Here is a 17102-nt window from a genome sequence, read left to right on the forward strand (position 1 = left end):
CCCTCTGATCCTGTAAAAAAAAGATTAAAATTGTTAATTGGCATAAAGAGAAAAATATCACCCGCTTGCAGGTAGCATTTCCTGCTTTGCAATGTGGAAGGAAGAGCGGTTACTCGAGCTCTCTCCCAGCTCCGCAACCCTCCCTGGCTCGTGCTGCAATTAAGCCTGATCTCATTAACGAGACGCTGCCAGACCTGGCTGGGATTTGGAGAGGAGATCTAGGGAAAAGGCAGGTGTTGCAAGAAGTGGCAGGGCTGATTCAGAGCTTGGCTACCTTCCCTCTGAATCAGCATGAAAATAATTAATATCCCAGGCTGGCAGCAGGGGACGGCAGCCAGCTAGCTAATTATACGGTCCTCCTTATAATCCCAAATCCTCCCCACTTTTAATAATTCAAGTGATCTCACTCATTTGCCAGCCGAAAAGAAAGGGCTGGATTAATTAGCAAACGAGTGCGTAGTGCAGAGCACTCGGTAAGGGAAAGCTAAGACAAAATGATTAGCTTTGCCTTAAATTCTCAGAACAAAAAAAAAGGAAAAAAAGAGAGAAAAACGAGACCCAGCAGTGCTCCCATAGCACTAAGTCCCGTTGCTGTGTCTCAGGTATTGGGGACAACTTCTCAAATCTAGCTTTGGAGCATGCAGCTGGGGGAGACCGTGGCGTCCTGGAGGTTTCAGGCCCCATCCTAGGAAGGTTGTGGCATGCTAGGGCATGGCAGCTCGGGGGCTGCAGCTGGGAAATGGGGCATCGTGCTGGCCCAAAGAGGCTCAGCCCTACAGATGGAAGCTCATGGAAGAAGAGGGATTCCCATGCTCGCTGCCGTTACCAGTCCAGCTTCCACCCCTGCCCCAAAAGCAAAGCAGCCCAGGCTCTACCTTTCAGCCAAGGCTCAGGCAACCTTTGCAAAATGAATCCCAAAGGCTCCTGTTTGCCTGCTGCAGCTGTGCCGATAACGCAGGAGGTGGCAGCATCCTCCCAAAATGCAGCGCTGCAGCTGTAAGAGCCTGGTGGCAGCCAGAGCCCGGTTTTTACCTGGAGGGTGAGTTAATTGTGAAACAGCTCAGTCTGGGACGCAGGGCTTGAACCGACGAGGTGTTGCTCCAGTTGTAGCTGGGGATTTGGTGTCAAACCAGGCTCTGCTGGGGGGAATCTTACAGCTTAATTCCTGGGGCAGGGCAGACGACTGCAGAAATTGCATCATCAGCCTAGAAAACAAGAAGTCAGGCCTTTAATGCAAATGCAGCAGGGTTACACGCTTCGTATGGACACAGACCAGAGCTTCACAGCTCATACAGATGCACATTTCTTTTCTGAGAGCAACGGATGAGACTTCCAAGCGCTGTCACACCTCTGACGGACAACACTCGAGGTTCCTCCTGCTCTCCCTGATTTGCTGACTCTTGATTTCAAGCCGCTCGCGACAGGAGCGATCTCTGATCTTATCAGGCTCTTAATATACATGTATTTAAGATACAGCTTGGTTGTCAGCGAGTGTTTTCCTGTGTTGCTCTTTCTCCCTGAGCCCAGATCTCTAAGCACAAACAGCCAGGCTGGGCATGGGTTCAGGCAGAACACCCTTTGAAGTCACACTGTAAAGGGATGCTCTCCTCCACCTCCAGCCTTCCCACCCGAGGATGTTTCTGCTCCAGATACTCATCACCACCACTGCACGAAGTTATTGCTTCCACCACTCTGTCTAGGACTGGTAAATCTGCTCAAGGTAAGAATGACCAGGTCTGTTCGCCCCGATGGTTAAATCGGCCGGACCTTGAGCTGGTAGAGCAGGGTAGCGCTAGCTCTGCAAAGGGGCCACCGCAAGCTGCAGCTTGCTCTGGAAACACCTCTCTGCAGCCTCACAGCTCCTTCTTCTGAATCCCAGGTCCCTCAGGAGACCCCAGGCATAAAATCGTCATAGAATCACACGATGGCTTGGGTTGGAAGGGACCTTAAAGCCCATCCAGTTCCAACCCCCTGCCACAGGCAGCGATGCCACCCACTAGGTCAGGTTGTCCAAAACCCCATCCAACTTGGCCTTGAACATCTCCAGGGACGGAGCATCCACAACCTCTCCGGGCAACCTGTTCCAGTGCCTCACCAGCCTCTGAGTGAAGGATTTCCTCCTAACCTCTAATGTAAATCTCCCCTCGTTCAGTTTAAAACCATTCCCCCTTGTCCTAGCATCATCTGCCTGAGCAAAACATCGCTCTCCATCTTTTTTTTTTTTATCATCCCCCTGATCATAAACGGACATAACATAATGCTGATTTTGCCAAAGACCTGGTCCATACCAGGATTTCGTCGTGTGTTTGGCTGGGGTTGCTGTGATGGATGTACAGACCTGATGTGAAGCTGCTGATGGGCCACGTGCTGGTAGCTGAAGAGGATGGGTCCTCTTGGTCCACGAAAGGGGCTTCTACTCCATCCTGACCACGAACACCACGGGATGCGAGCGTACGGACAAAAGTCACCGAGCCCTACATCAGCTGCAAAGCAAATCGAGAGCGAACAGTCAAATTTGGGGGAACGTGGCAGAGAGACCTGCAGCAGCAAGCCGTTAATCAGCCCTCCCACTTCAATTAATGCCAGCAGCAAGAAAACCCAGCTGGAGTTTGTTTGCTTTTCAAATAAGCTGTATAAAAATATCCCTCATGCGACAGCTCTGCTTTGATGTCGGGGCTCGCAGGTTCATCGCTGGTTTTAATCTTCTAACTAGCACCTAATCTTGTTTTCATTCCAGCCTAGGCGGGACGTTATAAACAAGATTAAAGAAAAGCCTTGAACAAATAGAATAAAAAAAATAAAATAACAGCAACAACAAAAATAACCCTTGAAGACTTCAGACTAACTAAATCCTGTTAAGCAATGACTCACAGGTGACGGGACAGGTCTGCCCAGGTGCGGAGTGGATTTGGCTGCGGTGTTCGCTGCTTCTCTTACCTGAGAAGTCGGACTTGTCCCCAGGTTTACACAACGCTGCAATATTTCAACCAATTTCCTCCGTTCCGCTGCCCGGCAGTGAGTCAACACGGCAGCTACGAGGAAGAAGCGCTGCTGAAGTTAGGCCTCCACATCAATCACGGCAGCAACGACGCTCTGCAGCCAGCCTATAAATATTAGGGCTTTGACATCAGTTTGCATCAGCGGGGTAACTCAATTAATTCCGTTTCTGCAGGTTTATGCGAGCTGTTGCTCATTAACGTTCACCCACCTGAGCTCGGTGATGAGGAACCACTGAACCAGAGCCCTCGGTGGCTCAAGTGTCACCGGGTGCTGTGCTGTGGGCTCGCGGTCCCCCAGAGCTGCACGCGCCAGTCGGTGCCGTTAATTACTGCTAATTCCATTAAGCCGCTGCGTGCCCGCTGCATGCAAATTAGGGAGCCCTTCTCGGAGTGAAGCAGGTTAATCAGGCTGGATGTTTTTCAGGGGTTTGCTTGGATTACAGTGGGCGCTGCGTGGGAGCCAGGTGAGAAACCCAGCGTGGGGAACCCAGATTCCTGGGAAGGGATTTTAGGAACCAGGGCGCTGGTTTAACTGGGCTGCTTGCAAAATGGGTCTGTGGTAAATCCGGGAGGTTTCTGCTTGTAGGTTGGGATGTTTTATCCATCACACGCGGTGCTCCACATGACATCAGTTCCCTGCTGAAAAACAACACGTGCACAAGGTGAACAACGACGTCTCCCCAGCCCTGTTCCTGCTCTGGGTGCAGAGAAACTCCTGGAGCTCCAGTTCTCACCACATCGTATCCTCTTGTGCTCTCGGGTGGCCGGGGCTGGATCCAGACATCTGCAGACCCTTGTCCTTGTCCTGCTTCTGTTGATCCTCTTTTCCATGCCAGGACGGCTGCAGTGGAGCTGTCTGTCTGTCCTGTCCCGGTGAGGACCCATCAGAGGAGCCCTGCTGGAGCTCAGGCTGGCTTTGAACCCACCACTTCGGGCAACCTAAGTCCTATCAGCCTCAACATCGCTGTCCGCAGAGCACCAAAGGTCCACACTGGCAGCGACCATCTCCATCGTGAGCCCCTGGTTAGGGACACAGGCATTAAATCCTTGTAAATAAATAGCTTCACTTTTATTGTTTTAATGGGCTGAGTAAAGAAAAACAAGGGGGAAAAAAGGGGGGGGGTTGGACATTAAGAGAGCTGCAAGTAAATTTGCAGTTTTGTAAGGGAATTGTCAAGCTTGAAATTGAATTTTCTGGCTGGGAGGAGGTCTTTGGTGGAAACCACAATGTTTTTTTTCCCCAGGGAAATTACAAAGTATTACCCAGTTCTGGGCTAGTGCAAAACCGTGCTTCACCCAGGCTGGCACTCAGGCAAAGTTTGGCTGGGGAGCTTGGACGTGCACCGAGCAAGTAAAGCCGAGGTGACCCATCCGACACGGTTCCTGGTCACTCCATGTCCCATCTGCCAATTGTATGGGTTGCAGGAGAAATATTGAAGCATTGAAGGCTGGGACAAAAAATTAAAAAGCAAAATTCACAGCCGGGGACCGGGGGCATGCAGCTCCAATCCTCCAGGCTCTCTATGCTGTGAGCTGCAGGGAGCAGTGTCATGGGAAGTGAGGTTCCCCTGGGCATTTACCCCACTGCTATGAGGTTTCCTGCTCTGTGGCTTGGCCCCCGAGTGTTTAATTCAAGGTTGTTCCTAAAAGAGACACAGCTGCAGAGATGTGAGCAGAAAGAAATGGGCCAGAAGCGGGGGAAATACCCCAAACCAGTACCTGATTCTGGCTGCTGGGGTGTGATGTGTCTTGCTGGGAAGTGCCTGCCAGTCCACAACTTCTGCTTGGCGAGGTTCTGCCGTGCAGCGATTTTCCTCCTCTGACACTGAAAAAGAAACAGGAAAAGGGTGAGGTTGAGGAGGGCCCTGCTGTCCCCTGCTCTGCATCAGCCGAAGTGCGTGCTCCACCTGGGTCAGGCACCTGAATTCCCCTTTTAATGGGTTGGGCTTTGAGGGAGAAAAGATCCCGCACTGCCTGCAGGCAGCACCCTGCCTCTGAGCGAGGTCCTGTGCTCGAAGGGCCCCAGAAAAAGGCAACAGACTGGGGAAACAGAAGAGCCTTGCACTGGAGCTCAAAGTAAATGCAAGCTCTCTTCGTTTTAAGATGTTTCAGTGCTTGGTGGCTGGCTGCAGGCAGGAAGCTCAGCTCACCGAGCTACCACGGGGCTCTTACTGCAGTGGCTGCAGGCAGGTGGCTTTCCCCTTCCTCCTCGCTCTCCCCGGGGAAGGAGGTCCTCCGAGTGCATCTCTGGAAGGGATCCTGCATATTCCTGTATAAAAAACCAGCACAGGCAGGATTAGAACAACAGCAAGCTCTCATTGAGTGGAGGAGAAGTCGAGCCAAGAGGTGTGTGTGCGCTCCGTAGCAGTGCTCTGCAATCTTTTCATTTGCGCGTGCTCCACGGGAGCAGAATTGCCAAAAACAAGCTGGCAATTTTAGCGACACGACCACAGAGATGAGCTAACATAACTGGGGCTTTGTGAAAGATGTCAACGCCTGCACTGGACGTACAACAAGAGAGGATGTTGGTGGGGGCTTCCATTCTAGCCCGAGGCACCCAGCCACCCACCAGCATCCAGGCAAACCAGCCAGCCCCGCGTTAACACAACAGCCAAGAAACACCCAGGGAAAGTTATATTTAAAACAAATTTCTTTAATAATTTGAACTACAAAGACACAAATTAGTGCTTGACTGCAGCATGAGTAACAAATGAGATACATTAAATATACAAAGCTACCGCGTTCGCAAAACAAGACAGGCTGATACAGAGAAGCCTAACGTTAGTTACCAGTTGCTCTGGTCCAAAGAAGCAGTTCGGTATGATCAAAATTGTCAATAAACGTCGCTCGATGCAGCTGTGTTTTACAACTCAACTGCTCTTCATCTGTCACAGCGCATTTATCCATCTCCGCAACAACGCGCTGAATTTCAGGACAAAAATATTACAACTGACAGTGTCAATGCTAAGAAGTTTGGTCACATAACGCGCCGGGTATTTCCCGTCCCGTACAGGAGGGCAGACGTTACGTGCTACGCCAGTGAACAAGGCATCATCATCAGTGCACGAAGCTGAGTTCTACAGTCAACATCAAAGAGTCAACGTCAGTTTGGAAGATCAAGAGAAAAACCAGTTCCTGATCAGTCTGAGGAGTAACTACTGCTTACGCTGCTTCAAATTCTCCTCCCATATCCAGAGAGAAATAGTTTATTCTTCTGCAGGGACTGACCAAGGTGTTAATTTAGCAAATCATGCTACCAAAATGTTGTCTATGAGCACGTTGGAAAGCCCATCTCCCTACAACATCGGCTTTAAGAAATAGATCTTATGTTGTTCGGGGGCTTTGGGGAAAGAAGGATGAACCTCGGCTTGTGCTTACAGCTCTTCCCGTGTCCTGCTGAGGAAGGACAAACAATGGGAAGAGCCTTTGTTCAAGATTTATTCAAGAAATCTCACCAACCTGCTCTGAGCATCAGGCAGACGCGTTGGACTCAACCTGTGCGAAATGTGCGCAAAACGTTGTGCAGGCACTGGTTTAGGGTCATGCAGCAGCTGGATTCTCATCTTGATTTGTCTTAGATCTGCTGATAGGTGTTTAATCTAAGCTAGATGCCTTCAACACCTATAAATGAAGAGTTCTGAAGTAAAGCATGAGATTCAGGCACCAATCAAGCCCCCAGAAATGTAGATATGAACTGTCTGGAGCATCAGGCAGGGAGCTCAAGTTAAAAAACAACAACACAGGACTCTGCATAAAGTGCTTCCCTGACTGCTGTGCCTTCACTGATCTAAAATGCGGGGCTAAATCCAGCAGGCAGCTTCCAGACTCGGGAATGACCCAACAGCATCAGGGACATGGGGTTGGCAGGCACGTGGCTGCGGCCAGGACGGGGATAGCTACGTTTCTGCAAAGCAACTAAAAGAAGGAGCGCTCCGACTCCTGCATTAGAACAATATTTAATGAAATACAAACCTACCAAGGACCTTGTCTGGAGACCTTGGGGCAAAACACAGCCTCAGCTCTCGGATAAGAGTTGCAAAAGAGAGGTCAGGCACTTGGCAGCAGCAGGCAGCGGCTGGGACAAACCAACAAACCCCAACTTAATGGTTACCCAGTACGATCTCTGCAGTTCCCTTACAGGATCCCAAAACTGGCAGAGGGCGTTCCAGATGCGTAAAAAGCATTTTCGTCCATCTATGAAACAATTCGTGTCACGTTCCAGCCCCGTAAAACGGCTGAAAATCTATAACCAACTGAATGTAACATCATTCCATCACCTCTACAGTAAAGACTGCAGGCAGCATGACAAGTTAAATGTAAGAACAGGAAAACATCCCAGCTTGTTACACAAGTGTCTAAAGTGCAGATATCAAGAGGGTGGTTGACGTAATACTGTGGGATTCTGTGCTTAATCTTTTGTTATTCTCTTTCCGCGTACAGTTTCTTAATCTCCTCCTGGCTTTCACTTCTCCTGGGTCACAAAGACTCCATCATTTATCCCTTTTCCTAAGAAAGCCTCGCAGTTAATCAGTGCTTTGCATTTAATGCCTCCCACTGCCTGCTTTAGGAACGCAGATGGGAAGATCAGATTTCTTTAAAGGAAAGCAACCGTTCTACCTGGATACGTCAATTAAAATTACGGGGCCCACAGTCCAAAGTTCCTGGATTTTGAGGGGTCCTGAAGGAAACAGCAGTGCTGCTTCATTGCAGCTTGTCTTCCGCTCCCAGGCGTTCCACTCAATTGTTAGCACCTGCTATTAAATACCAAAAATAAATAAAATCCACAGGGAGAACTTAATTTAAGAGTTGTATTAGTGGAATTCTTGAAAGCAAGCTGAAAAATGTGGTGGTGGCTGTGAGAAACAGAAGTGATACTGGAAGGACACCCTGGCGTTGAGTTTCCCGTGGATGAGTTTGCTGAAAAACTCCTTCGGCTGTTGGAAACCAGGTGCTGGGAGCAAACTACGGCCAAAGAACCAAACACATTTCAAGTCACACAGCTTCACTTCAGCCAAACGAGGCAGGGCTGGGGATGAACACAGCCCAGTATTAGGTCAGAAGAGAATTAAAACTAATTACAGAACAGTATTTCCTATCACATCTCTTCCAAAGTCACGCCAAACCAGTTGTACTCATCATCTGAGCTTTAAATCTAACAACGTAGTGCCAAAAAGGTTTCACTTCACCCGTCTGCACTCAAGTCCTCCTCACATCCCCTTCTAAACCAGACTCCTGCACGCAGAGAGCAGCAGACGGAGCAACACCCAGGAGCCTGACAGCCACCGAGCGAGTCAGGACATTCGTGCAGCGTGGGCAGGCAGCCACAGATCCACCCGATGCCGCTGCAAACCCGAGGGGCCGCAGGCTGCTCGAGCCTCTGCATTTCCAGGCAGGCATAATTAAGGGCACAGGCATTGAACGATACGTGACAGAGGTAGATTGGCAAGTGCCGGACTGCATAAACCAATTCTGACTACGGGGTAGTCTTCTGAACACTTGCTGGTAGCACAGCTTCCTTGTGCTAAAAGGAAAAGCAACAGAATGAGGTCCGGAGATGACTAACGCCGCGAGCCAGCTTCAAACGCCGCCTCCAAAACACAGACAAGATTCCTCCTGGTGGCAGATTTCTCTTTCTCCTGTCTCCTCTTGAGCTGAAAACGTAGGTCTCGAGCTGTATCCAGAGAGCCTTGATTCCTGGCGTCGAGCACGGAGTCGATCTGTACTGGGAGAGTTATGTTGACGTTTTTCTACTACTTGCAAGGAAGAAGTTCGCAGCTCGCCGTCTGCAGACCTACTCGCTGCTGACCTGTGCCAAGGCGGTGGTCTCAAGGCGATCATTTCCTGGTTCTTCATAGATGTTGGAGAGTTGAAGAGTTTAGCGCTGTCATTAAGCCTGTCCAACACAGCCTGTAGGATTCGTTTTAAAAGCCACCTGCTGTTTCTGCAATCCCCTGTCAAGTAGCTGCTGTCTGAATCCCACTCAAAAAGAAAACCAAACAGGATCAAAGATGACCCACCCTTTAAGTTGTAGTGCAAGAAAAGTTTGGGATATGCTGCTCTTAAGACGGCAGGGATAAAAACTCAGCACGTAATACAAGTGATGGAAATAAAAAGCAGCCTAGCAGGCATCTAACAAGCGACAGGCGTGAAGGCTCACGTCTTCCCAGGCACTAGGAGAAGTTGTTCTGAATTTCAGTGACGTGAAGTTAGAACTGGCTTGCCGTTTTCAGTATGACAATAAGGCAGTCAACCCGAAGCACCCAGAATTTTAGATTGCTTATGCTTAGCAGGATACGCATAAAAATTATGTTCTTCAGGGTCTCACGTAACCTGAAAGGGGACTGGGAGGGTGTCCCTCGGCCATTCGGAACGAAAGAAGAACACAATTTGCACAAGCTTTTAAGATAAAAACCAGCAGTGATAAAGGATATCCGAATGAAAAGCTAACAGCAGCATCAAATTAAGGAGAGCTTTTCCATTTATTCTTTTTTTTTTTTTTAATCCTAACAATTCAACAGGACCTGGAAAAAAAAAAAATAGTGTACTTCCTTGTTCCGAGTGTGAGGGAGAAGCTGCAAATTTCCTTAAAATACATCGTTATAGAGATGCCTTATCGGTAAGAAAGGGGCTTTTTAGAATACTGTGACTTCTGCGGTTATGAAGAAGGAAAAAGCAGAGCCCCCAGATCCTCCAGAAACAAAACGAAGGGCAATAAAATATAGGGGTTGTTCGTTGTCTGAAAAATAATACCATCCTGAGCAGATGTCACTTGTGATTGTTGATGCATCTGGTCGCTGCGCTGCTCCTGTTACAGGACATTTCTCCTGAACCTATGGGAGCACGTAAACATACTAAAAAGGAAAATAAGATACAGGGTGCAGAAACACGCTTGGAAGAGCCTGGAGGCGAACAGGCAGGCACTTATTTTTAAGCCACGTTTTAAAAATGGTTCTCCGATCTCTCTACAAAAAAAAAAAAACACCTTCTGGGTAATTACAGACACCTGCTCCAAAGCAGCGCTTTCCTCCCTCTGTGCTAGTTGTTCCAACCTCTTTCAGTTCGAAGACCCCCTCAAATTTCCCAGAACCGGAGCCTACAGGCAACAGATTTGTTTAAAAGTTTTTGTTCAGGAATCTTCCCGGTGGTTTGCTGGTTCCAGGTTGCAGTACACCGCTTTCAGCGCGTGCTCGAACCTTGCTGAAGTCATTCAAGGTTAAGCGTCACGTTCCAGCCCTGAGTTTGGGTCTGCACGATCCCGGGAGCTCAGGGCCAGCCGCCAGATCCAAAAGGAACGATTTTGTTTGGAGACGTGCACCAGTAAGGGTGCTCCTGATGGACGCTGAGGATGCAGCGAAGTCACAAGCAGGAAAAAGGACGATGTTAAAGGGAAAAGAACTTGAGTTATCACTGATTGTGCAACACGGATTTCAGTCTCGCTTCTTCCACTAGTCAGAGCAAGGAAGCTTACACTAGCCTGAATTTTGTGATCCTGGAGACAGCTTTGTAGCTACAGAACCACGCCTTGCTGCCGCGTGCGGGTTTTAAATCAATACAGACCAGGAGTTCAGTCCGAGCATTTCCCTTTTTCCTTCGAGGCAAGAAGGACAGATCCCTCGGAGCATCAGAAATTGCATAGCATGGCAGCCAGGAGGCCTAGAGACAAACTCCGGTAGTCGCCCCAAGATGTGGGGAGACCAAACAAGAGCCTCCAATATGAGGTATATTTTGAACAACTGTTAGTTCAACGTTGTCGTTATGCTTACTGGCTAACTTTGATCAGCTGAGCGGGTAAGAGTTGCAGAGATCAGAGGGGTTTGTACCTGATTAAGAGCCAAAGGTTGGTTTTTTAAAAAAGTATTCAACTTTCAAAGAAATAAAAGCGTGCTGGAAAGATTAAGAGCAAGCAATGAGAATACTGCCAATCATACTTTGGGGTTTCCTCTATGTCAATCTTGTTCTTTACTCCTCTTTCTTCATTATTTCTGAATAAGAAGATGATTCTCAAAGTCAGACCAATATTTAAGACTCATGAGATAGGAAAGGCATGAATTCAAAGCTGATCTAGCACACGTACGTGGTGCTTGTCAACCTGACCTAAGAATGGAATACAGATGAAGAGCAGGGAGAGAAAAGGAAGGCATGTAAATAATAAAACGTTTTAAAAAGTGTTTCTTGTGGTTATACAGTCATCCTGCAGTCTCCTGATGGATCACTGGTCAAACCAAACAGGATTTCTGTTTCCATACACAAACAAGAACCCTTACAATGCTTCACCATCGCAAATGTCTTCTCCTGGTCCCACCCTGGAACACCCTCCAGGATGCACCTCAGCTGGACTAAAGAGAAAATGGAAACTTGGTAGAAAATGACCTAAATGGCACATGGATCCCGACCTTTTCTGCTTAAAACTTAAACAGCAAAGGAGGCCGTGGAGAAGCAAGGCTAGAATAAAGCCAGAAACCAACCATTACATACTTCATTCGTTGTATAAAAGTGCAAGGTTAAAGTAGTTCAGGTTAAGCATTCAGCTCACTATAGGCCACACAGATACTTAGCCTGGCCGTCAATGACCTGCTTTTTTTTTTTTTAATCATTCAGTTACTAATATTAGTTTAAACCACAGAAAGAACAACAACTGAATGAAAAACTCACGCAACCCACTTCAAAAATGGTTAGTTTTCTGTGACCAGCACGAAATATTAGCTCAGTATCATCAGCTATACAATATATACAGAAAAATATTGTGGCTTAAACTTGAACAACTTAGAATCAAGCTGTACTAGACGTTATTTCCCTAGCGTGCCAACTCTTCGCTCTGCTCTGGCTGGCAGGCCTAGTAACACCGAGAAGTCCTTGGACAGCAACGGTACTCGAACGGATCCATGATTTTGACAATCCAGCCACGGCAGTTGTGGAATCGCTTTATTCAGGGGGTCGCGCGGGACTGCCTGGGTTTCAGTCAGAGCTTCTTGGGTGGCTCCACGAGAAGAACAGGCCATATCCCCAGCACAAACTGTTCAAAGAAAAACACGAAAAGGGGAAAGATTTCTTGGCATACCACCTCTCTTAGAACAGAAAGCAAACACTTCAACATTTCAGCTGCTTTTCTTGGAAAGCAACTAGATACTGAAGGGAATACCCTAAGAGGCACAACAAGCAAGCCTCACAAGTACGTGTTCAGGCCCGAGACACCTGAATGCTGCAGCTCATGAATGGAAACAAAACACTGGTTGCTTACCTTCACCTTTGGCCTGTGTTTCAGGAAATGTGTCCTTGTGTATAAACTGAGGGAAAGAAGGAGAGCGTGCTTGAGATTTGATGCATAAAGCAGCATACAAAGTACTAATCATGTCCCAGTCCCAGTTTTCTTTTCCAACGGGATAATAATTGCTTCTGGGACTGCAGAACTACCCACTCTGCCTAAGTTTATGCAAAACAGGGAGTATTAGCCTACAGCGAATCCCCCTGTGCTAAATTCCTATTAGAAACTGATCTCCACTATGCGTGTAGGCAGAAAGAAACCAGAAGTAAATTCTCTCTGCTAAAGAAAAGACTGAATAGGGATTAGAGCCTGTCAGTTTGGAAGGGTGTAATTTCATCAGCGTGCCACAAAATATAGCAGATATCAATAAAAATAATTTAAAAAAACATAGCTGGGTTCTGGGTCTCATTTTTGTTCCGACCCATCCTCTTTTCTCAGCAGACCTGAGCATGACCTCACTCTTTATGTGGACGTTTCCCCAGGTAGCATAAGCGATGCCACAGTGTGGCTGAGAGAACAGAGAACACAAGGGAAATGAGCACGCGGTTCCTTGGGTTGGGACAGACATCAGGCATCTGTGCATTCCCCGAGGAAAGAGAAACCAAATTGGTTTATCTGCGCAGCACGCTGGGAAAACTTTGCCTATGGTGTTTGAACTCAGCTACGTAGAACGTTCCTGTTAGAGATTCTCTTACAGTTAAGTGGTAAAAGACGAGTTAGATATTACAGAGTCACAGAATCACAGAATAGTCTAGGTTGGAAGAGACCTCCAAGATCACCGAGCCCAACCTCTGACCTAACACTAACAAGTCCTCCACTAAACCATATCCCTAAGCTCTACATCTAAACGTCTTGTAAAGACCTCCAGGGATGGGGACTCAACCACTTCCCTGGGCAGCCTATTCCGGCGACTAACAACCCGTTCAGTAAAGAAGTTCTTCCTAACATCCAACCTAAACCTCCCCTGGAGCAACTTTAGCCCATTCCCCCTCGTCCTGTCACCAGGCACGTGGGAGAATAGACCAACCGCCTCCCTTCAGGTACCTGTAGAGTGCAATAAGGTCGCCCCTGAGCCTCCTCTTCTCTAGGCTAAACAGTCCCAGCTCATATTGAACACAACTACCCACATTCTTCAGATTCCCTCTTACATTCTGCTCTCATTCTTGCTTCCAGTAGATGGTGGCACAGAGCAAAACATCTGCTGGCTGCAGACTTGCTAATTGAGGCTCTTAAACATTTTCAGATTTCTTCTAACGCTAACATCCTGCGCGCCTGGGAACAGCTCTGCTCCAACCGCTCCAGCTGTCACCCCTCCTGCACTACAGCGTGACGCCGGCTTGCTTTCGGGAGTGACAGCGCTCATCAAAAAGACGAGTGGCATTTCTAAAATTAAACCATATTTAAGCACTTGAGGATTGCTGCAGAAGAACAGAAAGATATGAATAGCTTTTATTTTGGAAATATACTGTCAAATAGCTTTTGCAGTTTAACCGCTAGAGTTCCCGTCTGTGAACTGCATTTTCCTGAAGAATCGTGGCTATTTAGAGACTGATGATTGCATTTTGAAGAACGTACATTCTGCAGAGTTGACAGATCGGTTACAAAAAGGAAAAGGAGAACTCACACCTCCTCCAGTTTAGTAAGCAGTCATTTTCCTGTTCTTCTGGCTGATACATGCTGAAGTAAATCTGAACCTCGGAAGCCTCCTAAGTCTGCTTTACCATGAACCAGTTTAGAAAACGTTTCCTACCTTAGCAGGATATGAAGGTAAGAGCCCAGGCCTGTGAGAATATGCCACCACGCATGAAACTGTGTCACGGCTCCCACAACAGGAGGCATCTTCTCTCGTAGTGCCCTGTAAGAAAGAAATGCCACCCAATTGGTTTTCCCAACCTAAGCAATCTCAGGTCAGAGCGGTCAGTTCCTTCTGGACTCAAAGGTCAGAGAGTGTATTTCTGGCATCCCCCAGTCTATCATTTTTCCACCCCAAAACCCTGTCAACTACTGTCCATAGGAAGAAATGTTGAGGATAAGGTCAGGGAGAAGAATCTGACATCACTGCTTCACCTTGGGCAACTTCTCTGCCTCTTCTCCAGCTCCACGGGGGCTTAGCTTGGCCATCTGTGGTTTGTTATCAAACAGGGACAGAACGGGTGTTTAGTGAGGAAGCAATGAAAGCAGAGGATCTGAAATACTCCGCCCACATGCTCTGTATTTTGAACAGTTACGAGGCACGAGCTCCTTGGGAAGAGGCTAGGTGATGGAGAGAATAAAGGGAAAGAACTGAACTGCCCTTACTTTCTCCTGCTCACGAGGCTTCTGCAGGTAACGCCTGTTTGGTTGCAGGTGAAGCGACATTTACACCTGCCTGGCTTCTTTTTTGACTTCTGTTTCACATTCAGTCAAAACAAAAAGGGAAAATAGTAACGAGCGCAGGCGTTAAGGAAGAACAACCTGCAGCTTCTGGAATGCTTCTTTACTACTGCATGATGTGCCAGTGTCTAGTGCCCCTGCCTAAATGCTAATCCCTGAGCTACTGCTTAGGTTTCCAGAGCCACTCAGCCACGAATGTGAACACAGCTTCGATTCAGTCAGGAAAACCCAAACCATCACCCCGGCACAGCCTCAGAGCTGGAGATGGCAAGAAGTCTCAAAGCTCAAATTCAGAACCTCCTATTTATTTTTTTTTTTAAAAATAACAGTTCCAGACTAAATGAAATACGGAAAAACAAAAACGGAATCAAAACACAAATTTTCAACATTAAAACCCAAAGGAGCGGGTGGGTGGATGACTCACACGTTAAATCTTTCACGAATAAAAAATTACAAGGAACTAAAATGTCTTTTTTCCAAAGTTTCAAGTTATAATACCACCTGTGGAACTGCAGACATCTGATTATTAAAGCTGGTACACAAGCATGTGGTTTTTTTTTTCCAGCACCATAGCCGAACAAGCGCAGCAGCGAACATGCGAACGTTTTTTTTCCCCTTTGCAAAACGAGGACGGAAAAAAGTGCTTGAGCAGCTGCTGCAACCTTTGAGAGCCTAGGAGCAAGTTCCAAAGCCCCACGGAGCTCCGGCAGCTCAGCAGGCTCAGAGAGCTGGGGGCTGTGATCTCACCAGTGATGGGATGCAGCTGCAAAAATCAACCTGGACGGCAGCATGCGCAGTCACTGTATACCCACCTACCTGCGTTGGCAAATAACCCGTGTCAAGCTGTATCAGGTATTTTTAGACTTGTGGCACGACGTACTATGTTCGTTACACCTACATTTTGTAAACGTTTAATGGAAACCCTGCTGGAGTTAAGTTTCAATTGATTTTAAGAAGCGCAGGGTCTACAGAGCCCAAGAGGACAGGAGGAACACACCGGACTTCTTTACAGCACGCTACAAGCTGAGCCTGACCAAGCAACCTACTAGGAGCTCTGTACGCCACCGATTCAAGTGTGTAACAGCGCATCAGAGAGTCAGGATGCTGGCATCAACCTCTCCATCTCCACCAGTAAAAAAAAAAAAAGGAGAGGTGCTGCTATGAAGCTGCTCGGCTCCAGGGACCACACGTTTTGAGAACAACACGTTAGACTGGTGTTCTTTCCTGCACGGACAGGATACGTAGCCTTACAACAAGATGGTGGGTTTGTCTGGAGGCCTTTTTTTTTTAAAGAATAGATTTTAAAAAGCAACGTTTGGCGATAGTCTAAACAGAAATGAAGTCTTTCCTGGCCTCCTCTAAGTGCTAAGACTTCAGGCTTAATAATGACAGCCAAGCACAATGCGCTGGCTCACAGTTACTGCTCTTTCTCGGACACTCCAACAGCTGCTGTCCACCGGTGACAGACAGACTGCAGCAGGTATTCCTTTAACTTGCAGAACCGCTGCTTTTGCTATTTTCCCGGGAAACAGAAAGCAACAAAAAGAAAAGGCAGGATTAAAATCTCATTCAGATGAAATCAAGTGTGAAGAGCAGACTTTCTGTAGGCCACAGATCCTCTAAACTACTTCAGTGACATTACTTTCTTTAAATTGAAATTGAAGTTAAAGAGAAATATCAATTATAAAAACAATAAAAGGAACCTATTCATGGAAGAGAAAACCTTTAAGAGAACTGTTCAGTGTTGAATCTAGGCACGAGCAAACTGGATAAGAACACTTGTGAACGTTTTGTAGGCAGCCTATCACAGTATCACAGAATAGTCTAGGTTGGAAGAGACCTCCAAGATCACCGAGTCCAACCTCTGACCTAACACTAACAAATCTTCCACTAAACCATATCCCTAAGCTCTACATCTAAATGTCTTTTAAAGACCTCCAGGGATGGGGACTCAACCACTTCCCTGGGCAGCCTATTCCAGTGCTTCACAACCCTTTCGGTAAAGAAGCTCTTCCTAATATCCAACCTAAACCTCCCCTGGCGCAACTTTAGCCCATTCCCCCTCGTCCTGTCACCAGGCACGTGGGAGAATAGACCAAACCCCACCTCGCTACAGCCTCCTTTCAGGTACCTGTCATATATACCATGAGATGGAGACTTCAACGTGCACCACAGAAAAAAAAAAACAAAGCTTTATGCTAAAAGATTATTAAGACAAAGCAAAAGCGCTCACCTCAATTTATCACAGAAAATGTTGTCCACGTTCCAGAGAAAAAATCCCATTAAAAATACAGTTAAAGATGTATAGCCTAGACCTCTCAGCCACGGGTATACCCTGGAGAGAGAGAAGAAAAATGGAATATTAAGTTCAAGATGCTTTAAATGCATTTTGTAACATACAGAAATATAATTACATACACGTCAGCTGATTAATTTAGGAAGACAATGGCTGTCGTCTTTGTGAACGG

At 47.3% G+C, this 17102-nt stretch overlaps 1 protein-coding gene and 1 long non-coding RNA gene across 2 annotated transcripts in view; both read right to left on the bottom strand.

Annotated features, from left to right (window-relative positions):
* Positions 1-2244: 2244 nt before the first annotated feature.
* Positions 2245-4704, bottom strand: LOC118169234. Its single transcript, XR_004751970.1, has 3 exons — positions 3734-4704; positions 3209-3638; positions 2245-3032 (listed from the first exon to the last, which is right to left on the bottom strand). It is a non-coding gene; the product is annotated as an uncharacterized LOC118169234 (long non-coding RNA).
* Positions 4705-5634: 930 nt separating this feature from the next.
* The window catches only part of ACER3 (alkaline ceramidase 3), a 54881-nt gene continuing 43413 nt past the window's right edge, over positions 5635-17102 (bottom strand). The window contains exons 8-11 of the mRNA XM_035330384.1: positions 16868-16969; positions 14012-14116; positions 12238-12283; positions 5635-12012 (exon numbers count right to left, since the gene is read on the bottom strand). Coding sequence (XP_035186275.1) covers positions 11959-12012; positions 12238-12283; positions 14012-14116; positions 16868-16969 — 307 coding nt within the window. The 3' untranslated portion in view covers positions 5635-11958. The remainder of the gene's footprint in view (positions 12013-12237; positions 12284-14011; positions 14117-16867; positions 16970-17102) is intronic.

The sequence above is a fragment of the Oxyura jamaicensis genome, chromosome 1, assembly GCF_011077185.1.
Source record: "Oxyura jamaicensis isolate SHBP4307 breed ruddy duck chromosome 1, BPBGC_Ojam_1.0, whole genome shotgun sequence".
Taxonomy (NCBI): Eukaryota; Metazoa; Chordata; class Aves; order Anseriformes; family Anatidae; genus Oxyura; species Oxyura jamaicensis.